A 13,627-nucleotide genomic window follows, 5' to 3' on the forward strand; every position below is an offset into this window, starting at 1 on the left:
CTCCAATTGGCACAGCACTAAGCTCCGCCCAGTAAGTTCATTCCTTGAAGTTTGCCGCCATTATTGCCGAAAAACCCCCACTCAACCCAACTTACAGCCTCTAAAGGCACACGCACACACTGACATACGCATGTGTATATGTTTATTTATGTCATTATCACTGCCTGCCTCAAAATAATCTGGCAACACAGTCACCACCCTGTAGCTTTGAAACCAACCCTCTGGCATGAATGAATATCGCCGAGGCGGCAGAGAGGGTGAAATAAACATTCACTTATCAATTGTCAGGATATCGGTAACTCAACGGCCACTTTCGGCTGCCGGAAGACATTCATTTGTTGTTCGAACCCGCGAACGGAAGTGACAGGCGTTTATGCGCTTACCAACGGTTAAGATATAAATTGTCAATTCCGATGACCGACGGCCATTAAAAACTAACTTAAATTTGATTAAAAAAGTAACAGCATAGAGAAGTGCTGAACATTCGTGTGTGTTGGTGTGATTTGCTTTTTTAGAATTTTTTGAGATGTGTTTTTATATGAAGGCATTTATTTGTAAAAAGTGATGAGATTTTTTTTGCAGAATTTAATAAGAAATTAAAAGAAAAGGTGAAAAGAATTTTTGTTTTTGTTGTTTTATAAAACAAACTAAAAGTGAATCAACTGAAATTGGATAATGCAAAAGAAGTAAGCGTGAAATCTCACGGAAAGTTTAGAGCTGCGAATACGACGGATGGTTATAAAAGTAATAAAGAATTCTGTATAACAAATTAATCTAAAAAACATAAATTTCAGTAGTAAATAATAAATATTTTTAGTACTAGTCGACTGATAATTAAATTCAATTTTCAGCCGATGGCCTATGCTGCTAGTGCTGCTGCCTTCTTATATTTGTATAACTTGTTATTATACAAATTTAATAATAATAATAATAATAATAAATTCAATTTAACTTCTTGCCGAAGGGGTTTGTACTTGACTGCCATTCGGTTGGTGCCGGACTCGAAACCCAATTTGTGCCTTCCGAATTTGCTGTGTCATCAGAGCCCATGAATAATCGAACAAAAGGAATGGAAATTACTTGAAGAGTTGACGAAACTACCAAACACAAGAAATCATACACACTTTTTCTTTGTTTTGTTTGTTTGTTTTGTATAGGAAAGGGACCTGACATCAGACTAGTCTAAATCGCAAAAAATTAAGTAACTGTTTTTGGGAAGACGCCACCTTCAGCATTCAATTCGCTTTGAGCATGAAGCATCAAATGATAGAGAAGATTTTTCAAATAGCGGTCGCCCCTCAGCAGGCAAATTCAAAGTCTTTGAGTGCATTTAGGGCATAAAAATGGAATATGTGCCCACATGCCAGTTAAGCTTCACGATGATTTTACTGCCATATTCGACGATGGATCTATCGGTGCGAGCCTCATTTTCAACGTTCATATTTAAATTTTACTGTTGCAATCGATCCTCTAAATATTTGGCGGCACATAAATGGTAGTTATTTTCTTGACCGCTTGCTCCGATTTTTTACACAACTGGCTTTATCAAGCAAAAAATTGTAGAAAGAAAGGTGACATCTTGAAATTGCTACAAATCGCTGATGTAATATATACAAGATGAAGTCCAAAATAAGCAAGACTGAGCTAAAATAGGAACGGCAGTAACTTTGTTTTCATAGCTTCGAGTTTATTTATTCAAAATAGTCCCCTCTGGCCTCGATACACTCTTTTGTGCGATCTAAAAGCTTTTCAAAAGAATTTTTCAGGTCATTGACCGGAATGTCCTTCTTGATGTCGGTGAAGCCTTTTGGATAGCCTCTACGGACGCAAACGGTTTTCTTTTTTTTGTCAAATGAAATTTTCCGAATAGGTAGAAGTCACAGAGAGCCATATCAATCGAATACGGTGAGTGATTGATGGTTAAAATGCGATTTCTAGTCAAGAAATCAGTCACAAGAGTGGATCGATGAGATGTTGCATTATCATACAATAAGCGCTAGCTTCCTCCTTCGCAGTATTCAGGGTGAATTCGACGAATGCGATACAACAAACGCTTCAAAATGCCAAGATAGAAAATTGTATTGACGGTTTGGCCCGTTGGCACGAATTCCTTGTGGACAGTTTCCTTAGAATCGTAAATACAAATGAGCATCGACTTGATTTTTGACTTCTCCAAAAGCGATTTTTTTGGGTGGTGACTCGTCTGGGGCCTTCCGTTCGGCACTTTTACGCTTAGTTTCAGGTTTATGTTAGACACACTTCGTTTCATAACCAGTTACGATGTTGTAAAGAAAGTCTTTCGCATGTTGAATTCTGAGTAATTTTCGGACCTCAGTTAACTTGTGTGGAATTAAACGTGCACAGATCTTTTGTAAGCCCAAATGATCAGTTAAAATGCAATAAGTCGATGTTTTGAATATGTTCAACTTTGATTCCACGAATTTCAACGGATAAATGGATGATAAATTTACGAACAAATTCGATGGAGTTTTCGGTGATTACTGATTTTGGGCGACCCGTACGTTCATTGCCATTTATGTCCGCACATCCGTCTTTGAAACGTGTAAACAACTCATAAACTGTGACACGAGATAGACAATCATCGCCATAAACTTTTTTCATTAATTCAAATTTTTCGGTAAACGTTTAACCGATTTCAAAACAAAATTTGATATTAGATTTTTGTTCGAAACTCATTTTTGTACCGATGACACAGACATACTGAGACTTTAGACGCAATAACTTCACTTCCACTGAACTGAATGTCACCAAGTTTTCACTGGAAGTCAACTGGGGATGTAACTTGCAACTAACTCATTAAAAAGATGGTGCCATCAAAAACTTTTATATGACTCCAGTCTTGTTTATTTTAGACTTCACCTTGTATATCGTGAGATATACCTCACTAAAGATATCTAGCAGAAAATGGTCAGTACCTTTTATTTCACTTAATATTTCTGCCATGAAAAAGCTGTACTGGGAGGTACCTCCTTTCGTAAAACACAAATTGTGGAATAAGCTCGGCCCTAAATCTTTACTTTTTTTTTTGGGTTGGAGGTTAAAATCAAAATGTCAGAAATATCATCAAAGGCGCCGTGGCACCAGTGGTATGTAGGGCATGTTCTCACTAACACTATTACATTCCTCTTCCTTGGCTGATTTCCATCCTGGGACCGCTGTAAGCATTTCATCAAGACGGAGCCGCGTTTACTTCTATTTACACAACCAGGTGGCTGCATCCAGGTCCCTCTCTTGTGGTCGTATGGAGATCTTACGCCAGTGATAGTATCCACTCCTCGCACTGTTTTGATAGAGGATTCTGGAGGAAGTGGAGCATCGGAAAATTTGCGATAGCGCAGTAACGTCTTGTCTTCTGTCTGATGTTATTGTGAGTGATTGACTCAAATGTCAGCGTTTGTCGTCATCCTGACCAGAAACAGTTCATCTCCATGCCGTACTTGCAACTGTAGCTGCTGCTTTTAATCAGTCACTGCAGTCAATGAATTGAAGTCGTAGTCGCTCGAACCGCCTCCCACTTAACACTGGATGAGCACATGTCCCGTGTGAAGTTGATAGGACTAGGTGAGTGTCCCAAAACTCTTTCAAGTATTGCACGTTCTCATGCGAAGCGATCATAATGAAAAGTCACGTATTCCGCGCTTTCGATTGCATTGGCGCATCTTGGGAAAAAATGGGCTATCTGTTCAATATATCCCATAAAGCAGTCGTGCCCGGTGAGTATCTGCGTACCATGCTTTCTTCTCACCAATACTTCGAGATGTGATATTAGCTTGTACGTCCATCATCCTTTAGGTGACTCTTCCCATCTTCTTTGCAACTCGTACACTGATCGCTCTCTCTCGATGGCTTTTTCTAGCAATCTAACGAAAATCTAACAAAGCGGAAAGTCTGCATAGTCAAGTTTCAGTGCCCATTCATGCACGAGACAGCTAGAAAGGAAGCTTGTGAAGGTAAGCTTCCACGAACCCGAGATCCCGAGATGTTGCGAAAAATGTGCCATTCCTGAATTTCTTGCCACGACTAGGCTACTAAGAGTTCGTCCCAGTTGATTGCTAAGATGGATCAAAAAGTACCCGAGTCATTCGCCTGTAGTTCTTACGTGTGATAATATATGGGCCTCTGACATTCAAACAATACCTAATAATGAGTTCGTGCGGATTATATCTGCTTCTATTATTAACCCCTAAGACAGCAATGAGACGAGTACCTTCACTAAAGATGATTTCAAGATAAACAAATAATGTTTCGAAACGTCTCGTTGATCCCAGACATAGTTGGCTTTCTGTCTCAGTAGACAGACCTATAAGACTCACACACCAAAACGTTCTGAGTGCGCTTATGGTAAAATATGTCCAACTATTCAATCGAAACGTCAGATGGCGCTGGTAAACTGGCTAAAGAAGTTTCTGCAAGCACACCACTAGGCCCTAAGCCGTTTCTAGGGGTCAATTCTGCATCAATTTAACTCTGGATCATGAGGTCTATCCATAGAAGACGTTTGTTTGAGTCGGACTCCTGTAGAGTAGCCAAGCGCTTTGTGAATAACCCAAACAGGAAATTAGCTTTACCTTTAACCTTTTTCCTAAAACTTAGTGGGAAGAGTCGTGTAATCACAGGGCAGAACCTCTGTGGTTGGCATATGGCTACCATGGGAATCATTGTCGACCGAATATGCCTATCCTGTCTTGAGAATGAGGAATTCCCTAGAATCAGACTTAGGCTTTTGGGGTGCGATGTACTGAGTATGGATAAAGTGCCTACTCTTCCTCTTCCGGATCTCTAAAGATTCAGCAATGAATCCAAAATATTTGCTGAAGCGTGACCTCAAACCAATTTTCCGTTTCACCATCCATACTGTGTATCTATCTTCTATCTCCATTCTTTTTATTGAAATTTTTGCGGGTGTAGTAAAATCGTTTGCCTGACTGAGTGCTTGGACTTGCTCAACCCCTACAATTCTAATCGAATCTTATCTGTGCCCAAGGCTAGAAATATAAAAAGCAACTTTCGAGTAATTTTAAAATAATTTTAAATATAAAAGTTAAAAATAAAAAAAACTAATATATTTTTCAAGATACTGGATACTGGATTTTAAAGAGTAAAAACATCAAATTAAAATTTTTTGACATGTTGTTTACCCTTAAATGGGGGGACCTACAGTTTTATGCTGCCTACATGTGTCAGATGGTTTAGAAAAAACCTTCTTTCAAGCAAGTAATGCATTCGGATGTTTAGGCAATTGCTACTGGAAGCAGCTTTTCCATTACATTTGTTTTCAGCTAGAAAAAACCGAAGAGGTCTGGATGCTTTCGATTGCCATGTAAAATCGGTCGCATTAGTTTTCTGACCACCCCATAGCCGAAAATCATCACTTATAAGTTGTTAAAACTATGCCTTTGTAAAGAAATTTAGTATTTATAGACCCGATTGAGTAAGAAATGATATTTTAAATTGCTTTATTAAACGGTATGACACACCAATAATATGAGCATGGACTCTAATTACCAATCGATGGCTTTTGAGCACCAGCTCCTTAATGTGCTTCTGGTGTTGTTCATCAGCTGATTCTTAGTCGATTGGAAACCTCATACTTTCTCTACTTTTTCGGAAATATTTGCTACAGTTTTAAAACATTTTGCGGCAAACTCTGGCCACTAAAAACCTTCTGCAATATCTGCAGCAGAAATTTCGTTCCTCACAGAAAATTGAATGCAATTCCTTTGCTGAACGCTCTATGCTCCAATAGGAATTACAGGAAAAAAATTAGTAATAGCAATTCTTTGCTCTACAGCATCAGACATTGAAAAAACCACAAGCGCATTTTTGAGTCCAACGAAGGTAGTTACATAAAAAACGAAGAGACCATTGACAACACTCATCATCAAGCCGCTTTACAGATCGGGGTGAGCTTTTTCTTCGTTTACGATTCGTCTCCATGCATCTCGATCCTCGGCAACAGTTCTCCAGTGTCTAACACCCAGTGTCCTCAGGTTCCTTAGAACTTGCTCAAACTATGTTAGTCTTGGACGTGCTCGTACTTTAGGCGCTACGGGGTTGTATGATACGATTGATTTCTGGCGGCAGTCATCTCTCATGCGCGTAATACGCCGAAGACATCTCGTTCCCCCGGCAGTCGGCTCTATGTTACCGGAACTACCCGGATTTACTATGAATCCGGTCAAGGACTGCCACGCCAGCAGCACTCCTCTTACAAGTATGGGGGATGTTTTTGCTGCTACAACAAGAACCGAGACATAATATCCTGACGCTAATATGGGTTCCGGAGACACGTGGGTATCGCAGGTAACGAGACCTCTGATTTTTTAGCTAGAATGGGCTCTGAGGTCGACAGCCATGAAAGCTAAACGAGTTATTTCAACCCACAAGCGAGCTCCGAAGGCTGAGAGAGGCTGCAAATGAACAAAACTGATGTTACCTGTCATGTCCGACCGACTGTCGCAGATGCTCCTGTCATTAAGCAGAAGAGATTTTAGGCAGCTAGTTGGACTGAAGACCGGCCAATTTTTATGGGTGAAGCACATAGAAAAGGTAGGCATCTCAGATAGTGCACTCTGCCCTGCATGTGGAGAGGAGCAGGAGACGGCGGACCACTTTCTGTGCATCTGCTCGGCCTTCGCTCGAATCAGGCTTGAGGTCTTTGGCACTGAAGTGTTAAGAAGCGACCACCTTAGCTCTTTCCCACCACAAGATCTATTCAGATACTACTTCGGAAGTCGGGTAGATTTAAAGAAAATTAAAAACCCGAGTGTAGTGAAATGGACTTAATGTTGTCTGAGTGATGTCCTTGCTAGTTTATTCCGACAAAAAAAAACAAAAAAAAAGTTGAAAGCGGTTGTCGCTTGTTTGACTCCACAGAAAATGTCAAAGCGAAGCGAGACGGACTGCTGGACTACTACTTTTCCGATAGTGTTTGTCAAGATGGCCATAACCTAATTAGTCAGTTGGCTGCTGATGTCCAGATTTGCAAAAACTGTCAACACTGCCAGCTCAAAAAAATAAAAATAAAAATTCTGGAATAGAAATACCGACAAAGCTTAAGTAAATAGGAAATTCATCTTCCAACTCTGATCCCCAGTAGGCTGCCAGTCTCTCAAAATGTACGATAATATTCAAATGTACAGCTCACGGGTTATCAGGTTCATGTTAAACATTTTTATAACAACATTCGAACATAATCAATAAAAACAAATATCTGCATTTATCTACTCAGAATGTCATCATAAATTAATGATAAACAATGTAATGAACTTATGAGCAGACAAGCACCTATCTCCCCACATAGAAAACAAGTATAAAAAAGAACAAAAATAAACTAACAGCGAACGTTGAGCGATAACGAAACCAAACCCTCTCAGTGTGGGCGGAAAAGCAACAAAAAGAGTCACTAAACGGCGGTGGTAATAATAATTTTTATCCTAGATTTTAATAGACACTGATTCCGATAATCACCAAACAAATAATTAACTAGAAACAAGAAAAAAGTTAACAGACAGCAAAAGCCAAGTACTTGCCGAGCACACTTGTACTAGTGCAAAGTGCACGTGCACGGCACGTGGCCCACAACAAACGACACGAAGCAGTGTACTTCGTCTTGTAATGACAGCCACAAGTCAACTATTAAAAACAGTGGCAACGCGTGCGCACACTTAGGAAATTGTATGTAGAAAGCAGAGCTCAAACAAATATGCGCAAACTATTAAATGCCAATTATTGAAGTAAATAAAAGTATTTACAATCAATTAGACGAGCCAACAAGTGCAGCGGCGAGTCATAGTAGCAACAACAATTCAAATAACAGAAATACACAACGCATCATCACACCTTTGAATAACATCACCGGTAAAATGTTTTCACTCGATAATTTCGATTTGGAAGCGACAATGGTGCGACACTTTTTCGAAGGTTCACAAGCGACGAATGGCTCCAGTTCAAGTTCGGAGTTCTTCTTCGGTGACGATGATAACAGTTCGGAGAGCGATGAAGATGATGCTTATAGCAGTGGATTCAATAGTGATCAGGAGAATAATGAGAAGAGGTGAGTAAAATATTACTACTACTATTACGATTGCTTGTAGGTATGTACGTGTATATACACATGCTTGTATGCAAACAGGGCAAAACACCACAAGTGTATCCGCTTAAAAACTTCATCGCTTCGATTTTGATAAAATTTTATGAAGATGAGCTACTTTACATTAGCATAAATTATGCAAGAGAGAGTGAGTGGGGAATATTGGGGGATTGCCACTGATCACGAATGCGCTCTACAACTGTAAATATGTGCATTTATAACACACAACTTGAATAATTTAACAACTGTGCGCCGGCCAATTGTACCGAGCATTGTGCGGAAGAGTGCGTTCAAGATCGAAATTCAATCATGAAATTTTATCTCTTCATTAAGTAGAAATCATTTTATAGAAAAAATTATAATCTTTCATTTGAGCATAATTTAAGAAATGTGTGATGTCTTCTAATTCATTTAAGTTACATAAGGTGCATAAGGTGCAAGTATATTAAATCACATCTGGCTTTCATAATCCACATAATTTTATAGATTCCAGTATTACCGTTTAAATAGCTTCTGGCGTTGTTATGGTCTAATTCCTTATATAATCGGGTGCTTTGGTGCGCCCTTTCCCATAAAGTTTGAATATTCGAATCATGAAGATTTTCTAGTATTGAAATTATATTTCTATTCCACTCTCTTTTATTTGAAGTGCCCCAGTTACATGTTATATTTAACTTTTGTGCCAGATTACTAATTTCTTCAACCCAAAATATCTGTTTTTCTAAGATCTTTTTTGATAGTATATGAGGCAATCTATTATCATCATCATATTCAAATAACGTTTTGAATATATATTTTAAATGAAGCTGCAGTGTGTACAAATGAAAACTTGGAACATTTGTCTCCAAGAGAATGCAACAAGATGGCGTATTACTCGACTCGGGAGATGAAGTACCCTTTTTAAAAAATAAAGTTGAATTTTGTCTACTTCTTCAAACAATGAGTTTCCCCATACCTGAGCAGCATAACTCTGGATTGCTCTAGTCACCGCTAAAAACAGTTTCCATTTTGCCGACAACTTAATTTTATTTTTACTAAGAAATGTGCGCCAAGTTGCATTTATGCTATTTTTCGCTAGAACATTTCTATTTTCTATATGTTGCTTGAAACTGAGTTTTGATGTTAGCTTTACACCCAAGTAATTATATTCTTTCGTTATTGGTATAACTTCGCCGTGAAAAAACCACTTTTCTTTTTCTGCTATTCTACCGCCTCTCCGAAAAATCATTATAGCTGACTTAGATAAGTTTACTTGCATATTCCACTTTTCGCAGTATTTTTCTAAGTTGCTTATCATTTTTTGAAGAGCTCTAACTTCATCTGCCAATATGACGATATCGTCAGCATATAATAGCAAACTGATATTTAACTTATCTATAAAGAGTCCTCCCTCCACGCAATCGTGCAGGTCATTCAAGTAAAGAGCAAAGAGCAAAGGTGAAAGCAGGCACCCTTGCTTTACTCCTGACGATATTTTGAATTTTTCACTCATTTCATCTCCTACTTTTACTATCGAACATGTATTTCTGTAATAACTTTCAATAAAGTTTGCCATTTTGGTGGAGATTCCTATTTCACGAAGCTTGTATAGCAATAGTTGTCTAGGGACAGTATCAAAAGCGGCTTTAAAGTCCACAAAAAACGCGAACACTTTTTTCTTCTCCCTAAACTTAATATGGACTATTGCTGCTAGGTTATATATGTTATCTACGGTTGAATTTCGCTTTCTGAAACCTGCTTGAAATTCTGTTATAATATTTTTATTTTCTACCCAGCTTGTGAGTCGCTCATTTAAAATGCCCATCATTATCTTTGCAACACAATTCATGAATGAGATACCTCTATAATTGGAGGGAGATTTCCTATCGCCTTTTTTTAAGAGCGTATACATCAGACTTGCTTCGAAACATTCAGACACTTGGCCCATATTATATAGCCTATTAAAGCCTATTCATTTGAGCATAATTAAAAAAGTATCAAAATTGCCGGAATTAAAAAAACTATTATAAAAAAAATTTGTTAACCAAAATTCAGTCGCGAAATTTTATCTCTTCATAATAAGTAAAATATCACTTTAAAGCAAAAAGCATAATTTGTCATTCATTTTCGTTTAATTTTCATGAATAAAAAATATCAATATTGGCGAAATTTAAAAAAAAAAAATATTAAAAGAAAATTTGTTAACTAAAATTCAATGGTGAAATTTTATCTTTCCATAAAAAGTAAGATATCACCTTAAAGAAAAAATTATAATTTTTCATTTGTGCGTGAATAAAAAAATTAAAAAAAAAATAAAAGAAAATTTGTTTAGTAAAAAAAATGTCTCGACTTTTGTTTTCCCTTTTTTCCGAAATGCGAAGAAATTCTATCTAAAACATGTATTTTGTTTTTTCTTAGACCCACAATTACTTAACTTACAAGTCAAAGAAAAAATATTTGCACAAAAAACTCAATGCAGTCAAATCTGTTTTGTTCGGCTTTTTTGTATGCGGTTTATTTTTTTTGTGCAGTGCATATGAATATCGAAGCATCAGTTAAATTTTAAAAAGTTGACTCGTTTTTATAAATATGAGTAAATGTGTCATGCATTAGCCTATCTCAATGCCTAGTAGGTTTTGTTAGTTGACCTGGCTGGCTGAAAGCCATCACATAAATCTATTGGTTTTTAGTGGTACCAGATGGAGCTTGAAATTTACGTTTCTTTGTTGGACTTCTTGTAATAAGCTTGCGTTCTTTCCGAATCTAAATAAGCCCTGAGGCTCAAACCCCGAGAGGCACTCTTACTCCTCATATTGTAGAGCTCTGACGCATTTCATTCGGCTTTTAGCTGATGCAGGGCAAACACGCAGAAGGTGTTCAAGAGTTTCCCTCTCTTCTAGTTCATTGCAAAATCTGCAGTTATCGTTGTTTGCGATTCCTATCTTGTATGCGTGTGCCGCTAGCCAATTGTGGCCTATCAGTAAATCTACGATTGCGCTCTTTTCCTTTCTAGTTTTCTTTCTGCATTCTGTTTACACATGATTCTCGCGGCTTTGCAAATGCCTAGATCGTTCCACTTCCTCCGCAATGATGTAATTTTATATCGCATTTAAAGGCTTCAGCATGTAATTTTCTTGTTGAAATGAAATGTTAAACAGCGCTTTGGCAATCTCATCCACAATTTCATTTCCTGGAATGCCTTTATAGATCTGCATCCCTCTCTGTCTGCAGCCAGCCTCTCTATGGCTTACCTGCTCTTAAGAACGTTTTGAGATGAACGTTTGATGCCTAGCTCTGCGCAATAAATCTCTGTCCAACATTTTCGAGGCATCAGTAAATATGTATTTAGTCCTGCCATAAAATCTGTTACAAGTTAAGATATGAAATTATAATCCCTTTTTTAATAACGGCAATGTTAATCAACAGTGAAAATTTTCTCATCTCTGAAAATAACATTTTCATGGTCGTTGACTGCGTGCCACCAAAGAGCTGTTCACATCTGTCGAGTCTAATTTTCTTCGAGGGCGTTGTCAAAAGATGACCAGTTAGGCGACGAAAGTTTATCAGGTGGAGATCATCTCTAATTAGTATTAACATGGACCTGGTCGATAAATTCATTTCTCTGGACATTATTTTTCGAAAGAATTTCTGGGAATTCTTTTTCGAGCGGCTTTTATGGCTGTACTGGACGCGAGGACGACCACTTCTTTTTCCGTCTGCCACTTCAGACGTTTGGGAAAAACGATTGATAGCGCGGTAAACAAAGTTTTTTCAGCAATGGTAAAATGTTCTATGATTTTTTAACACAATTATAAATCTAAATACTCTCTTAAAACGAATAATGGAAGCCAGAAAAAAAAAAACGATCAATGGTCTACATTTCCTAACTTCTTTTCTGAGTGGATGTTTTTTTTTTGTAATATGTTTAAGTTGTTGCTTATGTATCTTATGTTTAAAATGAAGAACTAAAATCAAAACAATTTTTTTCTTTCATTTTGTGAGAACACATCGCTTTTTTGTATTTTTTAAGAACATTGGTTTTTGTAGAAATTGCGTTTAAAATGAGAAAGTAAACTTGTTTTTAAGTTTCAATATTTTTACTTAACGCGCTTACATATCTCCTAAGTGAAACTTTTTTACGTCGTCCCTTTCCATTGCTTTGTGAAAAAATATCCCTTGCAACTATTTTTGAATGTCTGAAATATTTTTCTTTGTGCTGCGCCTATCCAGGGCACGTGAACAGGTTTTGAACCACTATATTTCCTTCCACTTTTTCACCACCGTATAGTTATCATTCTGTCACATGGTGGATTACCTCTATAACCACTCTAACCATAGTAACCTTAGCAGATCATATTAACCAAATTTTATCAAAATGGAAGCTATGAAGTTTTTAGGTGGCTACACTTTAAAAGCTTATTTTAAATTTTATTTTATTCCATAAAATATTTTACTTTTTGTCCATTAGTCGCCTACACAAACCGCGCCGCTTAAAATGTGCCTCCCAAATGGCTCAACAGCGTCAGGCGGCCAATTTGCGTGAACGCCGTCGCATGCAGAGCATCAATGAGGCTTTTGAGGGTTTACGTTCACACATTCCAACGTTGCCATATGAGAAGCGTTTGAGCAAAGTGGATACACTAAAGTTGGCCATAAGCTATATAACCTTCCTGAGTGAGATGGTGAAGAAGGATAAAAATGGCAATGAACCGGGCTTGAGTTTGCAGCGCAATTATCAGAAGGAGCCACCAAAGAAGATAATTCTCAAGGATAGAAGTGAGTAGACAAAATAAATATTTAAGTTTTTTTTCATAGTTCAAGGGTCAGTTATGAGTTTGTGAGTTACTTTATTTTATTGATAAAAGTCATTAAATTGAAAAATATGGGATACGTTTGATTTATACTGGTTCTGTTAAAGAATCTAAACTACATACGAATATTTCCATAAAAATTTAACAAAACAAGTGAAGTTTGAAAACCCTGCTCAACAAACAGCTAATAGCTATATTATTTTCAAGGGCACCCACTGTATTTTTGTACTATTGTATATGTACATCCCGTCCCGAAAACTGTGCTATACATCCCTAGTTCAGTGTATTTTTGTCAGACAATTCGAAAATTTTGTTTTTGGCCGGAGGCAGGGATCGACCTTTTTACATTTTAGCGAGATTTATTTCTTTAACTTGGGGCGAGTAAGTAATAATCTGTAATAATTTAAAGACCAACTGCCGCTTTTACCTTCACTTCTAAGTACTAGAATGCAGCTTTTCCGACTACTTCAGGCCCGGCATTAGATGCTCTGATTGGTCTACCACCACTTGATGCTTTCATCCAAGGAGAGGCTTTGATGGCCATCTGCAGACTGAAACACAGTGGGAACTGGTACGGCCCCTGTTCGGCATTGAAAAACAGAGAAGGCATCTACTTCGATCCAACGATTCTCTCCATGCCCTTTGACTCCATGTCATCAAGAGGTGTATTTGAAAAGAGATACACTGTAGTGCTACCAGAGGCTCAGTTGTGTTCAAACTCTGA

General features: G+C 37.7%; 1 protein-coding gene across 2 annotated transcripts in view; it reads left to right on the forward strand.

The window, feature by feature from the left end:
• The first annotated feature begins 662 nt into the window (after positions 1–662).
• Positions 663–13,627, forward strand: part of LOC129252904 (protein twist) — a 37,802-nt gene continuing 24,837 nt past the window's right edge. The window contains exons 1-3 of one of the 2 annotated variants that reach the window (XM_054891057.1): positions 663–744; positions 7,253–8,077; positions 12,561–12,868. In XM_054891057.1, the coding sequence (XP_054747032.1) occupies positions 7,743–8,077; positions 12,561–12,868 (643 nt within the window). In that variant the 5' untranslated portion in view covers positions 663–744; positions 7,253–7,742. The remainder of the gene's footprint in view (positions 745–7,252; positions 8,078–12,560; positions 12,869–13,627) is intronic. The other variant, XM_054891058.1, reaches the window with a different exon arrangement.

This window comes from Anastrepha obliqua, chromosome 1 (assembly GCF_027943255.1).
Source record: "Anastrepha obliqua isolate idAnaObli1 chromosome 1, idAnaObli1_1.0, whole genome shotgun sequence".
NCBI classification, from domain to species: domain Eukaryota; kingdom Metazoa; phylum Arthropoda; class Insecta; order Diptera; family Tephritidae; genus Anastrepha; species Anastrepha obliqua.